This window comes from Corvus cornix, chromosome 10 (genome assembly GCF_000738735.6).
Source record: "Corvus cornix cornix isolate S_Up_H32 chromosome 10, ASM73873v5, whole genome shotgun sequence".
In the NCBI taxonomy this organism is placed as follows: Eukaryota; Metazoa; Chordata; class Aves; order Passeriformes; family Corvidae; genus Corvus; species Corvus cornix.
The window spans coordinates 2,235,247-2,262,310 of record NC_046340.1 but is presented as its reverse complement, the minus strand read 5'-3'; the positions used below and the strand labels follow the sequence as shown (position 1 = coordinate 2,262,310).

At 39.3% G+C, this 27,064-nt stretch overlaps 2 protein-coding genes across 8 annotated transcripts; one reads left to right on the top strand and one right to left on the bottom strand.

The window, feature by feature from the left end:
- MYEF2 (myelin expression factor 2) lies at window positions 1-17,833 on the top strand. 6 transcript variants are annotated; one of them, XM_039557619.1, is made up of 17 exons: window positions 1-272; window positions 4,802-5,031; window positions 6,241-6,293; window positions 7,569-7,576; window positions 7,688-7,781; window positions 8,647-8,838; window positions 9,481-9,634; window positions 10,038-10,087; window positions 10,166-10,229; window positions 10,377-10,478; window positions 10,670-10,720; window positions 10,822-10,863; window positions 11,143-11,241; window positions 13,490-13,561; window positions 14,796-14,998; window positions 15,109-15,160; window positions 16,932-17,464. In XM_039557619.1, the coding sequence occupies exons 1-17, from the start codon at window positions 70-72 to the stop codon at window positions 17,093-17,095; spliced, it is 1,833 nt and encodes a 610-aa protein (XP_039413553.1). In that variant the 5' UTR covers window positions 1-69; the 3' UTR covers window positions 17,096-17,464. The 6 variants fall into 6 exon arrangements, with proteins under 6 accessions (XP_039413553.1, XP_039413552.1, XP_039413554.1 ...); XM_039557618.1 differs by having other exon boundaries at window positions 10,822-10,866; XM_039557617.1 differs by having other exon boundaries at window positions 5-272; window positions 10,795-10,863; window positions 16,932-17,833.
- On the bottom strand, window positions 17,517-26,775 carry SLC24A5 (solute carrier family 24 member 5). 2 transcript variants are annotated; one of them, XM_010391158.4, is made up of 9 exons: window positions 26,673-26,775; window positions 25,757-25,936; window positions 24,367-24,450; window positions 24,174-24,277; window positions 23,756-23,856; window positions 22,708-22,991; window positions 21,567-21,773; window positions 18,686-18,787; window positions 17,517-18,142 (listed from the first exon to the last, which is right to left on the bottom strand). In XM_010391158.4, the coding sequence occupies exons 2-9, from the start codon at window positions 25,821-25,823 to the stop codon at window positions 17,820-17,822; spliced, it is 1,272 nt and encodes a 423-aa protein (XP_010389460.1). In that variant the 5' UTR covers window positions 25,824-25,936; window positions 26,673-26,775; the 3' UTR covers window positions 17,517-17,819. The 2 variants fall into 2 exon arrangements, with proteins under 2 accessions (XP_010389460.1, XP_039413556.1); XM_039557622.1 differs by lacking the exon at window positions 26,673-26,775 and adding an exon at window positions 26,218-26,279.
- Between the last annotated feature and the right edge of the window lie 289 nt (window positions 26,776-27,064).

The following is a 27,064-nucleotide window of genomic DNA, read 5'->3' as shown; positions in this document are numbered from 1 at the left end:
GCGCGGCGAGGCCGAGGCGGTCGGGGCCCGTTTCAAACCGGCGGTCGCGGGGCCGCGGCCCGGCACGAGATGGCGGAGAGCGACAGGGCGGAGGCGGCCGCGCCGCGCCGAGCCGAGGAGGCGGCCGGCCAGGCGCCACAGCCGCCGCCGCAGCAACAGCAGCAGCCGGCGCCGCAACAACAGACGCCGCAACAGCCGCCGCAGGATGAGGAGGCGGCGGCGGTGGCCGCGGCACCCGGGAGCGGCGCGGGCAGCGCTAATGGCGTCAAAATGTGTGTGAGGGCAGGGCCGGGCGGGCGGCGGGGGCAGCGCGGCCGGGGGTGCGGCGGGAGGAGGCGGCCGGACCCCTCCGCCCCCTGGGCTCCTCCCCCGCGGGGACGGGGCACGGCCGGGGCCGGGGCGGCGGGGAGCCCCTCCCGCCGCGGGAGCTCGGGGAGGCCGCGGCCCGGGCGCGGGGCGGGCGGCGGTGCTCGGTCAGCGGCCGCTGAGGGCCGGGCGCTGCGAGGCCGCCCCGCAGGGCAGGGCTGGGCTCCGAGCCCCGGGCTGTGGTACCTGGCGGGCCGGTTCCCACGGGATACTCTTCCAGCAGTGTTCCGCATCGTTTCTGGTGCCGTTTTACGTTTCTGCTGCTGGCCGAAGCGATGTTATTTGTAAAGCCGTTGAACTAGTCTTTGTTTACGTGAGAATGGGAAGACAGCCCTGTAGTAATGTACTTTCTAATCAAACCCCCCTCATGCATGCAACGAAGTTTTCTTGGGAACGGTAACGTTTTCATACACAGAGTATGTAAAATTGTGCCTTGTAGAATAGGTCTAAAAGGAACTTAGTATAAGGGAGCTGGAACTACCAGCTCTCTGGAACAATACCATGAATAACTTTGTGTGCGTGGTTGTTCTTGGTGTCAGGCTTTGAGGGTTGTCACTCCTCACATGAACTAGGTTTTGGCTTCAGATCGTTGGAATTTCAATATCTCTTCCAATCTCATTCAGATCTTGGAGGGAAAATACGTTTACAGTAGACTTACTGTTGCAGTACATCAAAGCTGTTGATGTCTGTGAAGTTTTGACATGTTCTAAGCAGCCCTGCTCTGATACTGTTGTGTTTAAAAAAATGCATGTGGGATCGACTTCAATATAAAGCTGGAGAAATAAAAATGTATTTCATGCCTTTACTTGATTCCCTGTGACATTTAGTTTAGTTTGCAAGCTTTAAATTTCACTTTACTGTAAAATAGAAGTTGTGGATATGTTTTTTTTTCCCTAGTCTGGCCCTCAACTTCCAAATTTCACGGATTAAAATTGAATTTTCACAGGAAGATTGTCACCCTTTTGCCCCTTCTAGGTGTATAAATTTTATTGTCTTTGGAGGTTGCTGCTCTTGAAATTAGGTAATTTCTCTGTATCCCTCTTGTCAACAATGTCTTCTTTTCCCTCCAAAACCTCACAAGCAAATGAAAAATCCCAGTTATTCTGCATAGTAGAAGTCACAACTTGAAGTTTGATAGTGATGGGGAGTTCTTGGAACAGAGATACCAAGCTTATTCTTTCATATACAGTTTCTCGTCTTCCCCCAAACAGGTGTACAAAAGATTAAGCTGTCAGTGTGTAGATGAAACATACTACTTTAAAAAAAAGTATTTCATTAACTTGTTTTGCTTAGCACTCATTAAATTGGAGAGAAATCTTGGCTCAGTTTGCACACTTCCTTTAGTTTATTGTATTGGGCAGTGGAACTGTTCAGCACAACAAAGCTAAACTGATCTATGTGCTTTGGAATCACATGCTGTGAACTTCTTCCATTTCTGTCTGCTGATCTTATTATGGACACTTGAGAGGAGTAGAAGTTTGTTTTAAAAAATCAAGTTTTAGGGCTTTCATGTTGATGTATCTTGTGCTTATTATTTTTAGGCTTCTAGTTTTGCATGTGGAAAGCTTGGCTTTTGTCTCCAAAACTTTATGGAAAGCTTTTTTTTTTTTTTTTCCAGAAGGTATAATTGGCCTTTCAAATCAATGAGCATACGTACTTTTTTTTTAAGAACTAATTGTAGATGTCTTTTTTCCAATCCTAGGAATGGTGATGGTCTGTGATTTCAGAGGCAAATACGAATTTCATCTGTGAAATGTGTATCTCATGCAAGAGGTAGAGACTAGAAAGTACTGTAGTTTTTTCCCCATGAAAATTATGGCAGTTCATAATTTCTGAGTCTGTTTTTTCTGTGGTCTGTAGGTGACTAATACGACAGTGCTTTGAATGTATTATTTGATTGAAACTATTTTTAATATTCAAGGAGGAGGGTAAAAGGATCTGTGCCTCTGGCTTGTTCACTGGCCTATGTTGGTTTTGGCAGATGAGTTTTGCAAGAAGGATTGTTTCTTTAATTAATCCTCTATTTTCAGCAGACTGGCTGTGATTCCCAGACTAAGTGAAATGTCGCTTTGTTTCGCCGATTTAAAAGTTTAAACCAAGCTTGTATCTTCTGTGCTCTCTACTGATTTGTACAGCCAGGTCTTGCAGAGCCTGTGGATTCCATATTTGAGACCTGTCTTGTCCTGTGCACTGCATTGAGCACCAAGGGGCTGTTTCATAATCCTTTAAGCAGGAAAGAGCTTAAAAGGCTGAAGAGAATCCATTGCTCTAATCCTAAAACTTAAGGAAGAACTCAGATTTTTACTGGGAGTCTTGTTGGGCAGGAGTTTTGCATTTCTAAATGGGATTGGATTGGAAGGAACTGATCTGATCTTTGCCTCTTCTCTCTGGCTGCCTCCAGTGCCTGCATTGTTCCCTCCATTTCACTTCGCTACACAGCCATACAAGAATTACGTTGTCACGCAGACAGGATGGTGTGGAGGAGGGATGATGCAGAGGGAAGTTGGAGGATGCTTGAGCCAGATAACGTGTTGTTGACTTGAAATGTTTTAAATTTTACAAATACTTGCCCCGGGGGAGTATCCATGCATTTCCCACTTGCTAATCTTCTCTTAAACCACTTGTAAACACAAGGGCTGTGAAGTTAATGCCATATGACTATTTCAAAATTGGGGGAAAAGTCGTGGCAAAAATATGGATGTATTTGAATGTACTCCTCCCTGAAAAGTGCCCAAGCTTGAGTAGATAATACAATTAGCTTCATGAAAAGCTCCTTGCACGTGCTTTTGAGTGCAGGACTGCCACTTACTCACTGTTTTGTTAACTGTGCAGAGAGCTGAAAATTTGTCAGTTAATCAAAATCACTGATTTTGCCATATGTTGTGGTTGTAAAACTGAAATGCCTGTTTTGGCTAATTTTCCACCAGAAACCTTCCAAAGTGTCTAAATGAGATAAAACCTAAGCCTTCTGAAATGTAGGAAATATAGTAAAGATAGTGATGTAATTTAAGAAGGAGGGTTCACAATCACTCACTTCTGTCAGTCCTGTAGGACATCGCCTTCTAATTGTTCTTACTCATGACGCTAATGCTGGCTTTTTAAAATATACGTTTGTGTAAAAGTACTTTTTAAGTTTCTCTTTAGGTAGATAGTGATGTGTCCTTGAAGATACTAAGTAATCTGTTTAGTGGATCACATTTGTGTGGCTTTATTCAGTGGATTCTTTCAGTTCAGCAGTTCTCCTTTTTAGGAGTAACAATTCAGGCACCTCGAGCCTCTGTTAGCATGCTAAATGACCTTGTGATAGTAACAATATCAGGAGCGCTGAAGAGTTATGGATATTTCTTCTAATTCTGTTAAAAGTGTATGGTCTTACTGAAGTTGAGATTTGGGGTGCCTTAAAAGAGAAGCAGCAAATTTTCTTGCATTTTCATCTAAAAAATAAAAAGATTTTAAAAGGATATTTTTGGTGCTGTTGGTGAATTTTTGAAAGACTGAGGATCAGGCATCTATTTTGTTGTTTTTGGTGGATCATAGCTGGTTACTTAATTAGCCTTAGATTCATAGCATGGCTTAATAAGCTGTTTCCTATGCATTTAGCAAGTTTTCAAATTCTAGTAGTGTTAAACAGTGAAACTGAAAAAGTGTTTGTTGTTCTTCGTTGAATTTTAATTTCTGTCTAAAAGCAGTCTGGCACAAATTGTGAATAAAAGTTGTTTATGGGGTAGATAAAACATAATTTGATATAAAACCTACTGGAATTGATTTGATATATTATTACTCCATTGAGTGAAGCATCCTGAGCTGTTTCAACTCTATAGCTTAGACTGTTTCTACTCTCACTTCTGTGGTGAATATCCTGTAACTTGGCCAAGTGTGGTGTGAAAATTACCAAAGCACCAAGGCATGGGTGCTATAGCTGATTTTTCACTCATTCTGTTTTGGCATTTGTAGTAGTTTCATAGTACCATCTTTCTGAGTCTTGACAGACAGGATGTGCTGGCACAGGTTGCCCAGAGTTGTGGATGCCCCATTCCTGGAAGTATTAAAAGCTGGATGGAGCCCTGAGTAAGCTGACCTAGTGAAAGGTGTCCCTCCCCATGGCAGGGGGCTTGGAATTAGATGATCTTTATGGTCTTTTCCAACCCAAACCATTCTAGGATTCTATGATTCTGTGAAATGAAATGTGAATTAGTAAGATGTACTTTCTTTACTTAATATTGTACCATTTTTTTGTTCGCAATAAAACAGTGTATTTTGGAATTGCACTGGTAGCATGAATTTATTTTTCCTAATTTGCAAAAGCAGCATTTGACATCCTGGGAGTTCCAGTAGCATAGGAGATAGTCAGTTATATAGGTAGGAAGTATGATAATCTAATGATCCAACACAAGACTAATAGTGTTTTTGTTTGGATTTTTATTTTTTAATGTAGGGATAATGATGAGACAGCAAAAGAAGGGAAAGCACCTGTGAAAGAGAAGTACGTTGCAAAACCGAAGGCAATCCCTTCTCTTGGAAACAAGAATAGATTCCACCCCTATGCAAAGGAGAAGAATGCAGGCTCTGGAGACAAGAAGGCTGTTAATCGCAATAGAGTTTTTATTAGCAACATCCCATATGACATGAAATGGCAAGCTATTAAAGACCTGATGAGAGAGAAAGGTAACTCACTCCTTATAATACACTTCGTACAGACACGGAGAGGGCTTAAATGCAACGGAAGTGTCCTTTGAGCCACACAGATTTGATTTGACTCTTTTTGTTTTGGCCTTTACTTGGTACATCTATCTCCCTTCCCCCTCTTTCATCCGAGACAATTGCATTGCAGGGTAGGCTGGGTAAATGAAGTGCTCACAATCTTCTGCCATTCTGGTGTGACAGTAGAGAGTATATGCATGACCTCATGAGTTCTTAAAGAGATTGTGTTTTGTCTAGTTGTAGTTCTTGTAGATTTTTTTTTCTCTAAGGGCTATTGTATTTAAGCAACACATTAAGTGTGTTAACCTGAATAATAAGGGATGTCTTTCAAAAGTTGTTTTGTATTTCTTTGGTGGAATCTGGCTGTGGCATTAACTTGGTCTGCATTGTCACTACTGCCATGACTGTTTGTCTGGAGCTTTGTATTAAAAGCTTGTTACTATTGTTGCAGCTCTGATAGAGAAATCTGACTACCCCAAAAATTTTATACTAAATTTGGGGTAAAATAATGATAATATATGGATTTTGTAAAAAGTTAGTTCTGTGTTTTCCTTGAAAAATTGATTCTTCAAAAGTAATGCAAAGCACACTTGGCTTTTAGGCTGTGAAAAATGCCAGACCCCCCTTCTGTAACTGCTGGTTTATCTGTTGTAAGGTGACGTGACTATTTGATTGGTTTATTTACTGAAACTTCCTACTTTAGAAAGTGAGTCGCTTGCTGTGAAATATTTGATGTGTAAATTTGGTTATTATTGAAGGCAAACTTTTGATTGAAGATATTCAGGTAGAAAGTCACCTTAAAACAGGTGTTGTGAGTAGGATGATAAATGTAACACTTTTCAGTGAACGTTGACGTTTCATTTGTTAGGTTAAGGGACTGTGTATATCTGAATTTGTTCACCAACTATATCATACTGGCCAAAATATGATCTGTAGTATGAATTAGGTTAAATATAGTTGTTTGTTTTTAGCTTTTGAGAATGTGGCTGCTGCATATTTCTGAAAACTAGCTAAATTATATAGCCATTGACAGGAGGTATGTTGGTCTGGTTTTGATTGTTGGTGAATAATAGGTGATTCTCTGTAGACTTGTGCACAGGGGCACAGTAAAGAAAGATACTGGTGTTTAAATGCATTGTCTCTTGGTATTTTCCCTTTGTATGTCTTATGTAGTTGGTGAGGTTACATACGTGGAGCTGTTTAAGGATGCTGAAGGAAAATCAAGGGTAAGTGCCGTGGGCAACAATCTGCTAGAGGTTTAAAAGTTCCTCAGCAGTTTTATTTTTGTATAATACCTGTACCAGTTATTGGAAAGTAAGTTTCATTTTTACACTGATTTTCATTAAGGTAGCCTTGAGGATTCTGTATTAGAAGTAGTCTGACACCTTCATGCAACTCACACTAGCTGGTTGTAAGGGGCAAAGTACTTCTGTAAATGTTAACAAATGGCATTTACTTAATTCTTCTTTTTAGCCAGCACCTTTGTCTTGGTACAAATCTGTTTCATATAAAGGACGTTCAATAAACCAATCATTTTATTTAAATTTTGTTAGCATAGTATTCTCTTCTTGGGGCCAATAAGTATAAAATGTTAGCTAAGAATATACTGGGTGAAGTGCCTGATTTCACAGCTTTGCAGGGTTGGTACTTTTAAACACTGGGTTAATGTATTTACTTTCTTAAAACTAAATGGATGGAGATGGTTGGTAGCCAACAGAGTGCCTGCAATGAGGCACTAATAGTGAAGATTGTTAAAGCTCCTCTGTCTTCTTAATAATAGTCAAAAGTTTGGCCAATAGCAGCTCCAAACCTGCAGTGAGAACGTGAGAAATGCAGGTTTGAGTCTCAACTGAGGTTGTATCAATTGTCGTAAATTACTTTCTTTAATACTTGTTAAAACTAAAGCATGCTGTCAGCTTTGCTATACTTAAAGAAATCCTCAACTCTTTGCTTTATTAGAAGGATTCTGGTGCAGTCAATAAGGTAATTTTCTTATAAGGTAATTTCTCAATTATGCTGTAGTACTGAAGAGGTATGCAGACTGCTTGTTCATTGTACTGGTGTACTTGATGTAGGTAGATGTGAATTTTGTAGTTAGTGGACAGCTTTTAATGACATGATGAGTGTCTTGATTGGTTTTTGGTTATGTTTTGGGGTCATATTCTTTCCACCCTTTCCCTCCCACCTCCTCTTCCCAATTGTCCTTACATGGATCTGTGTGGCATTTTTCCAATTCTGGTTTGACTCAAAGAGTGTAAGAGACAGTGTATTCTCTTGCATTTGAAAGGTATGTATGTTAAGAAAGTAGGAGAAATTCAGATTGGCTACCACTAAAGAGCATGTACTATGGATTTTGAAGCTGAAAATAACTTGTATAGTTACTTAACAGTGAGCTGGGATCTTTAACTGGAATCTTCATTGCTCTATCATATGTGCTGACTGACTTCTTGTTTTTTTGCTTGTTTTCTCTTTACATATGATGACAAATCTCGTGGATATAGGGTTGTGGGTAAGTTTCTTTTTTTATGTGTGTAGAAGCACACTGCTATCCAAACATTCTATTAGTTTTGGCATTTTAAACTTTATTTTAATACTCTAAATGTTTTGGTCTCTTTCTAAGTGTGGTTGAATTCAAAGATGAAGAATTTGTTAAGAAGGCATTAGACACTATGAACAAATATGATCTTAGTGGAAGACCCCTGAATATTAAAGAGGTATGTTCATTGCTGCTGTTTTGAATTTGAAATAGTGAAGATACTAAAGCTGCTGAGATGACCATGCAGTGTTCTGAGAATCTTAGATGTGTAATTTCCAATTTAATTTTTTGTGAAGTTTTCATAATGTGCTGAACTGCCTGTTGGGTTGCAGAAGGTTGGATTTTATGCTAAGTAAACTGACAAAAAGCGTGTCCTAAAGTCAAAATAATCGAATGATGTTTTTTGTTAAAACAACTTCATATTCTTACCTTAGCATCATCAGGTCTTTTCCAAACTAAGTAAATTCTATGTTTACATTGCTTACCTGCTTCAAAATATGACACAGAACAGGCTAATTATTAAACCAGTACAAATGTGCAAAAATGGGGCTGGAAATAGAGAAGTTGTGCTGTCTGGGAAGTGAAATAATGTCAACATTCCTACTGTAGTGCTGTAGTATATGATGGTGTCTGATGCAGTTCTTGTCCTGTTACAATTTTAATAATGGTATTAATAAATAATACAAAACCACCACCTAATTAAATTAATTCAATTCTTGGAGGAAAGTGCTAGACTGACAGTCCTTTAGCTTGAAATCTTTTCTACTTGTCCATAGGCTAGGTACAGCATGTGAAGTGGCAGTGCACGCTTCCTCAACAAGTGCTTTGCCAATATGCCTCAACCCTCATCTGAAAGGACCCACCTCTAGAGGTGAGGCAATAAGGTCTCCATGCTAATTCAGTTCTTGATCCCTCTGACGTGGACAAGCATATTTATTAGTTGATAATTTTGATGGGTTTGTGCAGAATTTCAAGTAGTACCATTTTGTTTGTTGCCAGTCCTGTTGTTGATTGTTAAGTGGCTTTATTTGTGCCCTTCTCAGGATCCTGAAGGGGAACATGCTCGGAGGGCACTCCAGCGGGGAGGAGGACAGTTCCCAGGAGGACATGGACCTGATGCAGCACCTGGAATGATGAATTTACCACCTTCTATTCTCAATAACCCCAACATTCCTCCTGAGGTTATCAGTAATTTGCAAGCAGGCAGGCTTGGATCCACAATTTTTGTTGCCAATGTAAGCTTAAAACTGTATGTTATAACTTTAATGTTTGATCTTTCTAAGACATCTTTTACCTGTGTAGTTCAGTTTTAATATAAAGAGGAGACTGGAAATTAGTTCACAATTAGTATATCCAATTGAAAATGTTGGACATGTGTTCAGATTTTGGACATGGAAAGATACATTAAACTCTTGAGACTGACATGCCCTTTTAATTACTGCACAGTCATTTGTTGATTCAAAAATATTTTATACATCTTTTCACTATCTATTTACAACTGCATTTCTTTTTTATTAAATATATTCTTTAGTTTATCTTGCTGGTTACTTTAGACTAACATAATAAAGATCCAACAAATATAATGGTTTGAGTTCTTTATTAGCACAAAAAGCTACTGTATTTATATGAGGTCTCGTGGAAGTACAGCTGCCTTTCTCAATGCTAGTATGTTAATTAAAGTAAAATACATGTACATAGAATAAATAGTTGACTTTTTGGACTGTGATGCAGTGTGTGTATATTACAAAATCTCAACTATTTACAATTATCAAGCATCTCATCAATGAAAAGTTAACAGCAATGCAGAAAATCTCTTCCAAATGTAATGGCAGAACAGAGATGTGCACTGAAATCTCTGATGTATTTCTGTGTTTAAGCTTGACTTCAAAGTTGGCTGGAAGAAACTGAAGGAGGTATTCAGCATTGCTGGAACTGTGAAGCGTGCAGACATCAAAGAAGATAAAGATGGCAAGAGTCGAGGAATGGGAACAGTTACCTTTGAACAAGCAATTGAAGCTGTTCAAGCAATATGTATCCTTGGTTTTGAAAAATAATTGATCAAATATTGATTAGTCTTTAATGGTTCTGACAGCGTAGTTTTGCAAATGGTGCTTATTTGCCTTGTAGCTACCATATAGGGACTAGAGTGTAATACTGTGCAGATTACATTTGTAATGACTGAATTTACTACTAAATTCTAAACGTTCCTGATGATGTTGAACAGAATTAAAATATCTGGGAGTGTGACAGTTGTGAAACTAATGTACCTAACAGCTTGTATTGCATCTTCTGGCCCTTGAATTGGGTTTCTAAAGATAAGATAGGGAAAGATAAGACTCACAGTAATTGTACAGAAATAAAATAAGTTATTAGATTGATTCTTCATAAGTAGTTAAATTGCCTTCGTAAGATTCCTTGACTTGCATTTCTTCAGCTATGTTCAATGGGCAATTCCTGTTTGATAGACCCATGCATGTAAAAATGGTAAGGTGCTTTCATTTCTTTATATGTCTCTGCAAAACCTTGACAGGATCATAGCATAATATCCTTGTTTTTTATCAGGATGACAAATCAGTTCCTCATGAAGACTTCCGTGTTGTGGACAGCAAAAGCGCACAATTACCTCGTGAGTGCACGCTCGATTTTCTACTCCTTGCACTTAATATATGGTGATCCGTGTTTTGGCACAATTTAGTAGTACTTTGCTTACTGTGGTCTCTATGATACAGAGGAGAGTCTCTCTTCTGATCATACTTCTTTTTTTGTTTTTGAGGTGGTCTTGGTGGCATTGGTATGGGACTTGGACCAGGTGGACAGCCCATCAGTGCAACACAGCTGAGCATGGGTGGCGGAATGGGGAGCATGGGTCCAGGAGGTGAATCCCTGTTCTTCATTTTTAAGTTGTACAGAGCTATAAGTTTAAAATTGTCATGTCTGTATTTGGAAGAATGACAGACTTTTGACAAAGCAAGCATTGTATAGTGTGCTTTTGAGATTTTAATTGTGTCTGAATTTTTAAAAATCCATTAGGATGTACTAAGTGTTGTTTATCTTTTTGATTTAAAGGTATGGGAATAGACGGCCCAGGATTTGGTGGAATGAGTAGAATGGGAGGCGGTACGTGCAATGAAGTTTTTTGCATTAAGTATTTCTTTAATACTGTATAGAAAACGCTTTTCCTTATTTTATAGGACTTCCTGGCTTTCGTGGAATGGAAGGAATGCCTAACATGGGAGGATTTGGAGTCAACCGAATGGGAGGTAGTTGAACACCGTTCCTGTACACTTACTAGTTTGCTAATATTTATTTATTAAAAGCTCTCCGTTTAGGGGTTGGTAATATAGATGAGTTCAAAGGAGGTAGTTGCGTGAGTGGAGGTCTAGGAACTGGGAGGAGCGTTGAGTGTGTAATAGGTGCCTGTGACTTGTGTGTTAGACTCACTTCTATTTAAACAAGCAGCTGTGAAACAAGTGTTGTAGGAGCATCAACTTAGAAGTAAATGACAGAATATTCCTGGGTTTTTGCTTTGTTCTCTACAGAAATGTTCCGTGGTGGAATGGGAGCAAACATGGAAAGAGAATTTGGTCGTGGTGACATGGCATTGAACCGTGGTTTTGGAGAGTCTTTTGGAAGGATGGGTATGGTAACTGTTAAATTTTCTGTGACATAGTATTGGAAGAGTTTTGCTAGAAGAAGAGGAGACCTGGTTTCATTTGGTCATCTTCTTCTGTCCCTTCTTCCCCAGTCATTACTGTAAGGATGTCATCTGAGTGTTCATTACAGCCACCACTTAAGGCAGAGGTTCAGGTGTGGAGGTAAAATAGAAACGGAATAACTATTTGAGGAAAGCATTTACCTTCATACTGTTTAATTTGTGGGGTATTAAATCTTTGGGATGTTGAATATATGTTTCTGATAATCCTGAACAAGCTGTCCATGTACAGCCTTTGTAACTTCCATGAGCCCGTTTCGCAAATGCATGCTGTAGTATTGTTTTTACTGCAAATCAGGTAGCATTGGACAGGAGTGCTGAATTTTGGTACCCTCAGTTTTCGTCCTGCCTTCTGAGCTCATACAGTTCAGAGTGGTATTTGTTGGCCTCTTCTGTGGCTGAGCCAGCATTATTTTGTTTATAGGTGATGTCTTGTTGACAGTGGGGTGCCCTCGAATGAGTTACTCTTCTATCTTCAGAGGCGTGGAAGTGCTCAGTAGTAGAGCCTTCTTGCCCTTTGTTACTATGCCGTTACCTGGATGAATCAGAATCATTTCAGTTGGAAAAGATCACCAAATCCAGCCTTTAACCCAACACTGCCAAGTCCACCAATAAACCAGGTCACCAAGAGCCACATGTACACGTCTTAAATCCCTTCAGAGATGGTGACTCCACCACTTCATTGGTCAGCCTGTTTGTATGATTGACAACTCTTTCTGTGAAGCAGTTTTTCCTAATATCCAATCTAAACCTCCCTGGTTTAACTTGAGGCTATTTCGTCTTGTTCTATGGCTTGTTACTTGGCAGAAGGGACTGACCCCCAACGTCTCTGCAACCTCCTTTCAGGTAGTTACAGAGAGCAGAAAGGTGTCCTCCCTGAGTCTCCTTTTCTCCAGGTTGAACACCCCAGCTCCCTCAGCCATTCCTCATGAGGCTTGTACTCTAGAGCCTTGATCAGCTTTGTTGCCCTTTTCTGGACACACTCCAGCACCTCGATGTCTTTCTTGTTGTAAGGGGCCCAAAACTGAACACGAAATGCACTATAGGAAATGGCTTTTCTTCCTCCTCCCTGTTTCTTATACTTCTCCGTTCCCTTAATTCACCTCCTTGCAAGAGAAGAAGAACTAAGAGCATAAGGGTCATCTGGGCTAAAAGTTGATTGGTTTCTTTTTTTAAAAATTTTATTAGTTGAGGCAAGTCATAGCAAAGAGTAACTGTTCTGTGCTTCTCTTCAATACTGATAATTGTATGGAAGAGGTAAGAACGTAGTAAGCTTCTCCTTTGAACTAGTCTTAATGCCTTGGAATGAATGTCTTAGAAATCAAGCGTATGCTTTCACTCTGGATACTTGCATAAACATCTGTTTCCTGAATGAAAATGCAAGGCCACTTCAGTGATAAATGTTTCTGCAAGCAGTAGGCTTTTGAGTGTTCTGGTTACATGTTGGTTTTGAAATGTATGAACATGGCCACTGTGAGACTGTTGTGGGTGTCTTTCATTCAGTAGATCCAGCAAGCTTCAATTTACAATCTGTCAGTGATCTTATCATTTGAATAGTGTCCTGAGAACTAAGCTTAGAGATTCCCTGCTTCACCTTAAATAATGGAAGGAAATTGTAGGGACTTTTAATAGCTACTGTGTTTGATCAGGGAAGGCCCTAATGTACTCCTGTTACAATATTTAGGTTAATGGTATCTTAAAAAGAAATACTGTGAAGGCATTTGGTTTTAGTAACCTTGAAATCAAGGAAGGTGTCTTTGATTGGGCTATAGTAGCAGAGTGAAATTGAGGATGTTTGATTTACAGCAGAATTGTTGACTTTTTATACTATGTAGTTCATATAAGACAAAGTCTTGAGTTTTGAGGTTGTTCTTCCCGACGTGGGAAATGGCTCATTTAGTTTTACCATGTTTGTGCTACTGGCAGACTGTCAGAGGGGAGAAAAGCTAGAAAGAAATCAGAGTAGCTTAAATCCCATAGTAGAAAAGGAGGAACTGATTTTACTTACTAGATGTTCCTATTTAGTTTGTATAATAAAGGCACACATTAAAGTGCCCTATATAAAAGTATTTCCAGGTAATGTTGAGATCAGTGCACTTCATTAGTGTGTGCTTTGTTTTTTTCATTAACTGGTGGTTTCAGTGTATGTCACTTCATTATTTTTCTCTGTTTAGGTGGTGCAATGATTGGTGTTTTTGCAGGAGGAATGGGAGCACCTAGCATGGGCCCAGTAAGATCTGGAATGAGTAGGTTAACTTGTTTCAATAGAACATAAATGCATAGGCAATGTAACAACATGGTGTACGCCTACTTGTATCAGAGGGACTTGCTGTAGTGTAGTGTCTTGCCGTTGATGGAAGTAGAACTCTGTTGCATGTGACAAGTCTAACAGTTTTCAAAGCTGTTTTGTCGAGGGAAAAGTTCAGAGGAAAACTAGCTAATACTGTCTTTCCCTTCATCTTAGATTTGGAATGGTTTCAACTTCTAGTTTGGAGGGAGAAGTGATTAAAGTAAACTTGTGTTTCAGAAAAAAGACAGGCAGAGATATTTGAGTAAACTTCATGAACCTGAACCTCAGTAATCTGTCATCATTGAAGTAAAAATCAGCTTTGAATTTCAGATTATCACCCAGTTTAATTTTGTGCAAAGCTCTAATACTGAATTTGTGTTGCAGCAATTGTCTGAGTTCTCAGGCTAGGGCAGATGAGAAGCTAAAATCTTGCTAGTGCCAATCTTAAAAGCCATAAGGCTTAAAGAGAGGGTCCTTCATGAATGATCTTGATAGTTTTACTGTACAATAATTTTTAATTATGAATCCAGAAATATTATAGTATTTGAATGTTATTGCTCTTAGTTATTTATACGAAATAAATTAATGTATTTTATTCCATGTATGTACTTTTTATCTGGGCTTAAACCATGACACATAGGAAAGTTCATGCTCTTTACAGTACTTGCAGTTAACTTCTGTTCTCTGCAAAAAAATGCCTTCTCTGGAAGATTTTGTAATTAAGTGTGGGTATTGACTGCATTAAGTAAAGCTGAATGTAAATGCAGGAAGCCAAATAAACAATAGTGTATCTAGTGAAATTACCTGTATCTTAGTATTGCCACAGGTATTTATTTGATCTTTTTGGTACAGGGTATCATATTTTTATTAATTAAACAAGACAGCCTTTAAATCTGAAGTCTTGTGTTCAACATTTTGCTACATTAGATGGTATGACTAATAGCTTGATGCAGTTTGGTTTTACTTTTATTTTAGAACTGACACTCTGTTTCTTGTAATACTTTGTCTTAAAATACTAGCCGTGCTACTCGATAAATCACTGTGCATGTATAAAAGTTATTGTTTATATTACAGCAGTTTTAATAAAGTTACTCTTCTCCTGACACAAGAACTTTATTTTATACCAAATACTTGTGTGTTTATTACTAAAAGGAGATTTTATTTTATCCTTCATTTCTTTCTCTGTGTAGGTGGTGGAATGGGTGGTATGAACAATATGGCTGGAGGAATGGGAATGGATCGGATGGGTTCTGGTTTTGATCGAATGGGACCAGCCATGGGTGGAGGCCTGGACAGGAACATGGACATCGATCGAGGATTTGTGCCTGGCCCGATGGGAAGTGGCATGAGGGAGAGATTAGGCTCTAAAGGCAACCAGATATTTGTGAGAAATGTAAGCAATTAAATATATAGAAACCACAAGCTTATTTTGTGTGTATGTTTGATTATATGCTCTTTTTCTCATTGTAGTATTTTGTTACCCATAATTCTTTTTTATTCTAGCTTCCTTTTGACTTGACCTGGCAGAAGCTGAAGGAGAAATTCAGTCAATGTGGTATGTATATGAACCTTACCCCTGCTCATCTCCATGGACTTCATGTGTTACGTGGTGTTTATTAGATAACAACACGAAGACTGACTCTGAAGAAGAGTCTGGCTAGCTTAATCTTTCTTATTTCACCCAGCTTTCTTGAGTTATATAAATAATTTTTAGGCATGACAGAACACAAGACCAAGGTACAGTATGGGCTGTGTTGGCTCTAAGTGCTCCCTTGCTATAAACTTTAACCTATTCCATTAATAAAATTGCTCTTTGAAATTTTTCTTTTTTTGACATATTCCCTGGCCAGTAAGAGTATAATAATGTAGTGTTTCTTTTCAGATAAATACGTGCAGGAGCCTGGGTCTGTCCAGGTCATGCATTACTTCCAGAAATGGTGCTGCATTGGATCAGAGTTAGTAATTTTGCCAGTGTAGCACTCAGGTTATTTTATGCAGGTAGATGATCCTGATTAGCATATTTGCAGGCTGTAATGTTCCCCTTTATCTTAAGAAATAACGGTTTGCTACAAATATTCAATAATTGTTTTTATCTAATTCAGAAAAGTTGGTCTTTTCACAGAAATAAGTAAAAAATAAAGCTTGGGTGTAGAAATACGTGACATGTTTTGAAAATGCATTTTCAGAACAGAGAGCTTTAACTGAATTACAGGATGACTTCTTATTTTGGATAGACAGAAAAGATAAATAATTTAAAACATACTACTGATACATAAGGTAGTCATCATACAGCTGTTTACAGATTTGATATAAATTAGAACTCACAGTTCAACTATGAAAAATTGTAAGGTGTTGATTTTTTTTTGTAGATGGAGGATATAGCACAACTGGTTCTTTCTTTTTTTAAGTCTCAGCCTCCTGGGCAACTTTCAGATAGTTTAGAATTTTTTTCTCATTATCTCTTTGTCAGCTAACAGACATAGTAATTATATTAAATTGCTTTTAAGAATTATAAGCAACAGATTGTGTTCATGTCAGTATCGTAAGGAAATACAAAGACTCCGTCTCCCAGGGTTCGATTTCTTTCAGTGAAAGGCCAGTCTTACATGATATTTTAAAATAAAAGGCTTTGTATTTTAGGGAAAATTTTTTTGTTCCTAGTGACATTCTGGGGCTCAGGAGGGGTGTGCTACAACATACCATAAGCAAAAACTCATTAGCTTCAGGGAACCGAACATTCTCAGAGGTAGCAAGACATCTTTATAGAAGTATTTCCTTGTGAGTTGAGTGTCCAGCCCCAAGGCAAATCAGCAGGAATTGAAGAGTGCCTGCTACTTTTCTGCCACTCCCAGCCTGGTAACTGTTGTTTTAAAGGTTTTAATTTTGCTCTGCAGCTTCTTAACAGAATTGTTTGATTGTGACACTTGCTTGGTATGTTTTTGTGATGAATATGGTGGACTGGATTAAGCTACAGTTCAGTTAATCCCTGTCAATATTCCCACTTCTGTCAGTGTCTGTTAAATGAAACACGAACCTTTCCCTGAGTCTTATAGGGCACTTTGTTTCAAACTTGAGGTCAAATACAGGCATACTTCATCTTATGCTGATGGCAAGGAAAGATTCGAGATAGCTGATCTGGATTTGGATTCTTTACTGCTGTTTGTGTCACCTTGCCTGAATGAGTGAATGTACCATCAGTCTGAAAGTGCCAATTTCATACGTTCCCCTAGATTATACTTAAAAATGTTTTTTTATCACTTCTGAGTTCTTTAAGTTGTTAGTACACTGAGGACTTGAAATAACTGCTGTTTAACTTATTTATTCAGGTCATGTAATGTTTGCAGAAATAAAAATGGAGAATGGAAAATCAAAGGGCTGTGGAACAGTCAGATTTGACTCACCAGAATCTGCTGAAAAGGCCTGTAGGATAATGAACGGCATAAAAATCAGTGGCAGAGAAATTGATGTCCGCTTGGATCGCAATGCATAATTTAAAACTGTGTGTTCAGGAACATTCCTATGTCTGTTTAGCTTCTCTATCTTAGTAAGTCATTTTTAGTAACATTGTATGCTTACAAAAGCTGTAAAAAGGAACTTTTAAATCCCACCAGCCTTTAACAGTATAGTGTTTAATATACTGTGATACTTGTTAACTGAATCTTACTATGTTTGGTTTTTAAAGACAATTTGCCTGATTTTTGTTGTTTTTTTAGAGGCACTGAGCACCTGCAGGTCCCTATAGACTGTGGATGCTTTGGATGCTCAGTGCCTTTGGAAAATTAGGCCAAGTGTCTCTAGTCATTCAGTTTAAATGAATGGTTATACTGTTTTTAATAAAATAAGCCATTTTCTCTGTTAATCTCCAGATTGCATAGTGGGATTTATTTAGTGTTTTCTGATTTTTATTTTTCCCCTCCAGTGTGTATCAACCGTGTGATGTAAAAAGTAGATGTCTTTTTCAGAATTTCGGTTTTATATGTGTGTTGTAGTCATACTGTAATTCTTGACTCTAAAAGAAAGGGCTCCAATTAGGCTGTGATGTTTTTGTTCTACTTAATATTACTTTAATGACATGACTTAGTTCTGTATATAAGATTTAGAGCCCAATGGGAGTTTGGAGTTGTTTTTTTTTTAAATTTTATTTTGACTAAATGAAGAAACTGATCTTTTTCTCCTGCTTTTATTTTTTTCATCAGCATAATCACTGATTAAAGCTAGTTACCACAGACCCTTGTAGGATTGTTTCCTATGATGCCAAGTTCATATAAAATTGATAATACAGTAAATACTAAGTACAGGACAAGACAAATTGTTCCCAATCTTTTATCTATTTTCCAGCCATTCAGGTGAACTGCCAGAAAAATAAAAACAACAGAACAGATAAGAGAAATGGCTGTGTATGTCAGACCATTGCTGTTCACTTCTATGGGTCCTGATGTATTTATGAAGGCAGATTTTATAAACCAGGGTATTCCCAAACAGAGCATATCAAATACATTGGATCCTACAATGTTAGACATAGCCATATCTCCATTTCCTGTAAAAGAAGAAATACAAATAAGTTGGCTTAATTGTATCACATGAAATTGCCAAACTGTTTTGGAGGAACAGACTGCCAGCCCTCAGTTTCTCACAGAGCACCCCTTTCAGATTTTGCATCAAAAGAACCATAGTCATGATTCAACAGAACATGGTTTTGGGTACCAACCATAAAAAGTCTCCCTAAATCACCAGCATCTGCACAGTTGCACTTAAAATTAAGCTAGACAGGCTACTATAAAGTCCAGTTATGTTTAAAATACCGAGACCTACAGTTGTGTTCTGCAGTAAAACTGTAATACTTGATCAACAACAAATAAACCAACGTAGAGTACTTCTCTGAGATACTCTGAGAAGTTTTTAAATGTCTGAGCCACAGCTTTTTCAGGTAAGCTATTTATTTATTTTTAGTAAACTTAAGCTCTAGAATCTGGAGCCCAAATTTTGAGGTTACTCCTTGAATTTATCAAAATAGAATTTTCTTTTCCTAGTACCTTTTAAACACATCCATTGGCATGAACCTAAGTACTAAAATCTTTACCTTTTCGAGCCACCAGCACACTTGCAACTGTATCTGGTACACTTGTTCCTGCTGCGAGTAATGTGAGACCCATTACTGACTCTGGGATTCCCAGTGTTTCACCTGCAGTTGAGAAAAAACAGTAGAAAATGCAAGTGTGGCTTTAGTTAGGTTTTATCCAGAGAAAGTGCTTTGGACTTTGTTTGCTGGAGAAAGAATCAGTAATCATACAGTAATTTCGAATGGAATGTGTCAGCTAACTTGACTACATGTGAGGTGACTGAACCACAAAGCAGTTAAAACAAAGAGTAACAACAAAGAAATATCCTTTGTTCTTCAAGTCTCCAGTGGTCACGACAATAGCAATTATGATTTTTTTCTTACAGATAAATAGAAGTTTAAATATGTAACAAATTACTACTCTTCCCCCCCCCAACTTCTAGAAAATCCTGTAGTCTTTCTTAAGGTTGTGGGCATCTCCTTGTTAGTGTTCTAAAGTCTCATGAAGCAATAACTTAAAATTACCCTCTTCAATCCCCTCAGGGGCAGGGGAAAAAGCACATTAATTTTCTTGGGCAGGACAGTCACTAAGATATTATGAGAATACTGTCTCAATTACATGCCTTTACCATTTCACTCCAACTAGAAAGTGACTTGGAAGAATCAATGTGCAGAAATTTTTATATGACTTGTAAGTACAAGTAACCCCTTAGAAGTGTGAGTTCCTTTAGGTAAATACTCATTTAAATTAAAAAAAGTTTTAAACTGTTATTAGAAGGGCAGCTTATTTTTCCCTACTCTCTATTTTTCTTAGCCCCAAATGTCCTGTAACCATAATAATTTCTAACTTAAAAGACAGGGATTCTTCAAAACCGTTTTAGCAGTTGTACCATTCAGAAGCATCAGTATACTGAAGTATTTGATACCTCTAGTCAAGGTATGAATTAATTAATTTTTCTTAAACTTTTTTGTTCACTAAAAAGTATCTTAGATTTCAGCAATAAAAAATATTGACTTCTTATTTGAAATATTTTGACGCATTTAATAAGAGCAATTTTATTTAAATAAGAGGCAGTACTCTAAGCTAGGTCAGCAGTGCTTGTCTATTACTTACCAGCTTAGTCTAGAGCAGCCCAGTAAATTTATGTTTGAAACTGTTTGTTGGTTTCAGAGGGACTAACATGATCCTGTTGCAGAATTTGTACTCCCTTTATCCTTCCATCACTCCTAATAGATTTGTAGGATGAGGGACCAACAAATCAGCTTTTATAAACCATTCAGGCTGGAAAATAATGGTTCAAACCAAGGTGAAATATGAATGAACCAGCCTTATGTACCCAACATTAGTTTCTAGCCCTCTGAAGGTTGTAAGACAGAATATAAACTCAGGAGAATCTAATTTTTCTTTTTATTAGATAGATTTATCTTCTATTTAATGTGTAGGGGTTTATTTTTTTTCTGGCAACTGACCATAAAGACAGAATAGTCTTATTTTTCTAGGCTTTAGTTAATTTTGTGTATCAGTAGCAATGTGTTGCTATAAGTAGTCAAATTTTTTTGCCAGCAACAGAAAGGTGTACTGAGTTAGGTTTTGTTCTTGACCATCCCAGTGTAGTCCCCAGCTATGATACCTTTGTGACATTCTGGTAGGCTGATTATGCAATGATAGAACCTTTGAGTCAACCTTCATGAGAGCCTGGACTTGAATATAATGTGTGTGTAACTTGTAGTGTTTTAACATGTTAATAGAATATAATTTACCTAGGAGTAGTGGGCCAAAGACCCCAGCACTACCTGTGATGACTCTTGAAAGTGAACTAATACACTCTCTGAATCTCCACCATACCTTCTTTCATATGAATTAATGCTTTGTCTTGTAGAACAGCAATAATGTTGACTTGAATCCTGTTTCAAAGGCTTCTAGCATCCAGACAGTGAACCCTTGCTCTTTAGGTACAAGTGGAAAATTATTTGACCAAGGGGTTAACATGGTGGGTTATAATATCCAGCGATCTACTAGTAATTTCTCAAAGGTTCACCAAATGTGTAGGTCTGTTTCTGCACTGAACAAGGAGTTATTCATGTCTGAACTAGTAGAATGCTTGAGTAGGATTAGTAAGCTATAATGTGAAAATGGCAAGTTTTGAAAAATTTCTGTAGAGTTTTAGTTTTGTTTTCTGCTTGTTCTTAAAATGGAAAACTGGATGTCTTTCAAGCTGACTGGAGGAACAATGAAGTGAGGAGCACTTTAATACCTCGAAGTACTTTTAGGAGAAGGCTTTTACATACAAGCTATTACCCCTTCTCTCACTTACATGCAGTCCTTTGACTGCTTCACTTTATGATGCAGATTTGTAAGAGGTCTACATATACATACCCCAAAAATGTTTAATAAACACATTTGAGACGTTTTTTGGCAGTTAATTTAATGCCAAATCTCTTACTATAACGTTCCTGAAAAACACAGGTGTAGAAATAACATATCCTTTCCAAAAACCTTGACCTCTAATTCCAGTCTTAGTGGATTTCATGTTTGTCAGCCTTCAGCATGACAAGTTTATTGCTGTGTGTTTAATTGTTTTGCTTAATGAAGCAGTTTAATGAAACTCTCTGTTTTTAAAAATAGATTGGGTTTTTTGTAGCTACATAAAGTTCTCATTCATGTGATGGTAAGCAGTGTGAAGCAGCTAAATTCTACAGTGTTCCATTATTGGATAGAAGAGGGTGGCAAACTAAGCAGTCAAACATAAATTTCTGTTGTTTTTCTTTGTTACCTTTTTTTACAGCACAGTCTGAGTTGCTAAACTGACTGTTGCTTATGGAAAGGGAAACCTCACAGGGAAACCTCACAACTTTTTCAGTGATTCTTGACTGGTATAGCAACAACACTTTAGGTACCTACCTGCTATTGTTACCATCCATACAAGAACATAAGTTATTGCAGAAATCCATGCTGCTGAAATTAAAAATGTCACCATGAACCAGTTCCTCCAAAACTGTCTTCTGCAATCTGGTATAGTTAAATAGAGTAGTGTAATAATAGGAAGGGATAACACCCACAAAATTCTCTTCATATCTGCTTCAGGCATGGTGAAGACATTTGGATGATCTGTTGAAGAAAAAGTAACTTTTAAATTGTAGTATTAAGTTTGAATCCATAACATACAGTATATTACTGTCCTCTACTTGTGAGAATACTGAAAAAAGGTGAAAAATACTACTTCCTCAAGTTTCAGCTGTAGTATTACCCTGTATCTACATCTCTCTGGACAAAATTCTGAAATCAAGTTACTTCTGGGGAGACTCTGCTTGTACACAAGAAAACCGTTTTTTTGCAATGAGAATAATCACCAGTAGAATAATCTTCCCAGGAAGTGGTGGATTCCCCAATGCTGGACACTTCTAAGATTCAGCTGAACAGGTGCTGGCCCATCTGGGACCATGCTTTTGCCAGGGAAGGTTGGACCAGATGATCCTTGAGATTCCCTTCCAACCTAGTATTCTATGAGTAAAATGTTCACCAGTAAGAGAGCTTATGTGGATGAAAATGAATTTCTTTATAAAGGTTTACCCATAACATTTACCAAGAGTAAGTACCAACTGCTGTTTTTTGCCTAAGAAGATACATGACCTGTGGCCACATCACAGCTATCCCTTTACTTCTGATAGCATGCATATTTTGGGCTATGAACCTTCCACTGTCGTAAGAAAACTGTGTATATTAGTACAGTACTGGTGTGGCTTTCAGGTGATAATACATTTTACAAGCAGTGTTGCTGAGAAGTTTCAAATATACATAGCAAAGACTGAAGTTCTAATACAACACAAATTCTTGCATTCCTCTAGCAGCTAACTTCATATGAAAACCACCACTCTGATTTTGCTGAAGGTTATATTCCAGGTTAGAAAAATGATCTACTTAAATACTAGGCTGGAGTTCTTTTGTGAGCAAAATCTTAATGCTATCTCAGAGTCTGCTCTTGATCAGATTTGATGCAGACAGGCATGTGGAGTGCTAGAGACAGCTGTAATAATACTTATACCTTCAGAGATTTCATCGAGCCCGTGTAAGCTTGTTGAAAGTTGAGAGTAGTCCAGCTCATCTTGAAAAATTCCGCTGTCTGTTCTTGACTGTTGACGAATTAGAGGTCCACTCTCTTCCCTCCAGCCAACCAGTGGCTGCTGCTCCGCATTCTCTTCCACAGCTTTTGTAAAACACGTACAGCAGGGACTGAACTTTTTCATGAGGTATTGGTTGATTTTAATGTCAAAACATAGCACCAGAACATAACACCCATATATTAGTAATAGGGATGCACTTTCATACCTAGAATGAAAAATAAGTTTTATATAACATGTAGTATAAAAGAACCCAATGGTTGGCATAAGGAGAGAGAGAGAAAATTTGCATGAGTAGCAAAAGGAGAACACACAAAAGCATCTATTTGCAATTGTATGGCTAATGTCATGGAAGTTTGTGAGTGTCCCCATGTCTTTCAGCAGTTTGATTAACTCCCCTCCCCTGCAGAATCTTGTCTGTGTATTGTATAGCTGCATGTTTTTCAGGGGATCTTACTGATTGAACGTTTTCCTGATGTTTGCAAAATTGAGTCTTCATGTCCTGCTTAAATTATAAACTTTAAGAGACTTAATGCTGGACCTGACTGTCTTGTTGAGATAACAGGAGTTTCAGTGTTGATGGAAGAGTTAAAACATCAGAAACTCATGATCTCCTTCTGGCAGACAAGTGTTTTTCTGAGCAATGCTGCTATGAAAGGAAAGGCTCAAAAGGAGTAAATGCTGAACACTTAACTGCTATGCCAGAACAGTTGTGATAGAAATTGTGAAGTCTGTACAGACAAACCTATGCAGATCAAGCTTCATAAATATGCAGAGTTTGAATGTTTAGGTAATAATCTTTACAAGCATTGTAACTTTTTAAGTTTTTTAAAGCCAACAGGATGTTTATTTCTGTTAGTGAATGGCAGTTCAGGCTACTCGAAGTTTGGGGCTTGGGGATTTTTGTTTGGTTTGAAAAGCAGTCTCACAAATCTCCAGTCAACATGAATTCAACACTACTTGTGCTCTTACCAGTAAATTCTGTTGTCAGATATCATCGCAAGGACCGCTGCTGCACTGATGGTGTAGGCCAGACAGTCTCTGAACAGCGGCCAACAGGATAGCCTCGAAACCTGCAGATCAGTCATGTACTTTTCTTAAACCTCTCTGTAATACTTTCACTAAGTGCTGTAAATGCTGCATCAATATGTTGTTTCTATATTATGTAAAAATTAAAGATTCTTAGGAATGACTTAAGTATGATATTTAACAAGTTAGTGTTTTTAAAAACTTTCATAGCAAGTTATCTTAAAACTGATTACATGCTGGTTTTGCTACTAAATAATAAACTTGGCAGTTGTCATAGTAAGTCTCTCTTGGCTTTTGTTGGCAAACGAGAAAGGATAACTGTTTGGGTCTTGGGAGCAGAACTACCAAAGTTGATACATACCACACTGGAAAACAGCCCACAAGCTGCAGAAATACCAAGAAGATTATATATTGCTGATCCAAGGATGGTGCTGACGCCGATATCTCCCTTTGTCACAAAAGCTCCTGTAAGGAAAATTACTCTCTGGTATGGTTCTGTTTGGCATACAAAGAAAAGAATTCTAAATTACAAGGAGTCAAAACACATCTCTTACCTAGAAAAGCAGTGACAAGCTCTGGAGCAGAGCTTCCAGCAGCCATAAAAGTTGCTCCAGCAACATCCTGTGAGAGGCCAAGGCCTGAGGATAGAGCAAAAAGAATTGCTTAAAAAACCTGATACTTCAGTAGTCTGTACCCTTTACTTGCATTAGTACATTATCTTAGATACTACTATGGTTTAATAGAATAAACTTTATTTTCATGCAGTCAATGCATGTATTTGAGATTCATAAAATAATGAAATTAGCCTTATCTATTGGGCTAGTTTATTTCTAACTTCATTACAGAAATTAGTTTAAATCTCTTGTAAAATCAGCCTTTGTATGCAGGATTTAACTATGTTTCATATGGGTAATAATTGTGGGGAAATTCCATGGACTGTAGTGTGATATTGTTACATGATCCACATCAAGTCTACTGATCTTCCAGGGAAATCTATACTACAGTGTCTTCACATACCAGAAACACTAGTTAAATTCAAATCAGTGCTGTGATCTTAAAAATCAAATTTTCATTTTGTATGGACAGTATAAGAGCCTGTGTCTTGCTTCAGAGAAATGAGATTTTTGTTCTGGCAAGTTGACTCTTCCTGAAATGTGACTCATTCTGTGGCTCAAGTCCTGCACACAAAGAACAGGGACGTATGACTGACCATGGCAAAAGTCTGACAAATGCTTATTTATCATCAATAAACAGAACACCAGCTCTTATGGCAGTGTTTAGTCTTACATTTTCTGTAAGTGTTCTGATTTGGAGAGTGTTTTCCAGTTCAGGGATGAGTTTCCCTAGGGAATTTTGTTAATTCTTGGCATTGAAAAGCTAAACTCCCTGCCAAGACCATCTCTTTACTTCAGTGGTCTGCTGAAGCCAGGGGAATTGTTGCAGGTTGGTTGGGTTTCTTAGAACCATAGAATTCCTGTCCCTCCTGTGTCATACCTTTAATAAGTTAGCAGTAGCTCATCCTGATACTTGTTCACTACTTTCAAAGAAAAACAAACTCTAGGAAGAGTTTTGGTTTCTTGTTTTGGTTCCACACACCACCATCCCTCCTTTTTTATTTCTTTAGCAGTTACCTCGACATAATACCATGCAACCCAAACTTAAATTGTCAGTTTAGTTAATATTGAGGATTCTTAAGGATTTTCCTCCAGGCAGAAAAAAGCAAATATTAAATAAATACCTGTGCAGTGTAATCAGAGTAGGTTTTTTTCAATAAAATATTGATAGTGTGTATCAAATTAAATATTGTATGGACACATCCGTGCATGGAAAATGAAACTTGTTCAGTTTTCTTTCAGAACACTTTTAACTTTGAAGCTTTTTAAAAGAGAATGTTTTATGCCAAACTGCTCAGTTTTACAGGAAAAAGATCAGGATGTCACTTACATTCACTGATGATCTCTAGGGAAGGTAGGAAGTAATCATCGCACACAATGGACACGGCCAGAAACATGTACAGTATAATTATGAAGTAGATAACGATTCCTCCATCCTTCCTCTCCTGCGGCGTGAAAAATCCTTCAGGAAACTCCGATAAAGACGAGACGACGCAACGCGTCCCATTTTCTGAAAATTAAGTGCAAAAGTGTTACACATCCTGACACCTTTCCCTTCCTCAGGCCGCGGGACGTCCGCGGACTCGAGCTCCGGTGGATTTCCCTCTCTAGCGCAGCGAGGAGCGCTGCAGCGATGCCACCAGAGCCACGCACACCTGCGGCGGGGCAGAGCCGCCCGCGGGACGGGGGCCGTGCAGCGCTCGAGCCCGGTGCCCTCCGGGGTCCCCCCGTGCCCTCAGTCCCCTCCCGGGGTCCCCCCGTGCCCTCAGTCCCCTCACGCTCCCCCCGTACCCGCGGGCCCCCGGCGCGCTGCGCCCGCGCTCCCCAGGCCGCGAGCGCCGCCAGCAGCACCAGCGCCGCGCGCCGCCGCGCGCCCGCCCGCATCGCCCGGCCCGCGCGAGCGCCTCTGAGCGCGGGCGGCAGCGCTGGGCGCGAGGGTCACGTGGGGCCGCGCCCCCCCCACGCCCTCAGGGGCCCCGCCCCCGCTCCGCCGCCCCCCTCAGGGACCCGCCCTCGCAGGGGTCCCGCCGCCCCCCTCAGGGGTCCCGCCGCCCTCACAGGGCTCCCACCGCCCCCCTCAGGGGTCCCACCGCCCCCCTCAGGGCTCCCGCCGTCCCCTCAGGGGTCCCACCGCCCCCGCAGGGGTCCCGCCGCCCCATTCGAATTCCCCCTCCTCCTCAAACTCGCCGCCCCTCTCAGCGGTCCCGCCCGCAGGGAGCCGCGCTCCGGCCCTCGCCCCATCCTGCCTTGTGTTTGGGGGAGAGCGAAGGTTTTGGCCACGGCGAGTTCGATCTTGGTGCAAGGTGCTGAGCGCAATAGCCAAGTGCTCTGTGGTGTCTCCGGAGGTAGAAGGTGAATTTAAGCTTACTCCGCAGTACCTTTTTACTGCTGTGACAATTTCTGGTTATTCCCACCGGTTCCCAGGATTCCTGTGGCGGGCTGTGTGAGCACTGGGCTCGCCCTTGGCCGGGGCACATGGCCATGCCATTTACGTGAATGGTTTGTAAGAGCAAAGCCGAGACCCGCACACAGTTCCTTCGGACCAGTTCACTGAACTCCTTTGTCTGGTGACCTTTCCACAATGAAGTCATGTGTATAACCGAAGATTAAAGAGTAAAATGCAGTCTTTAAGCTTTGT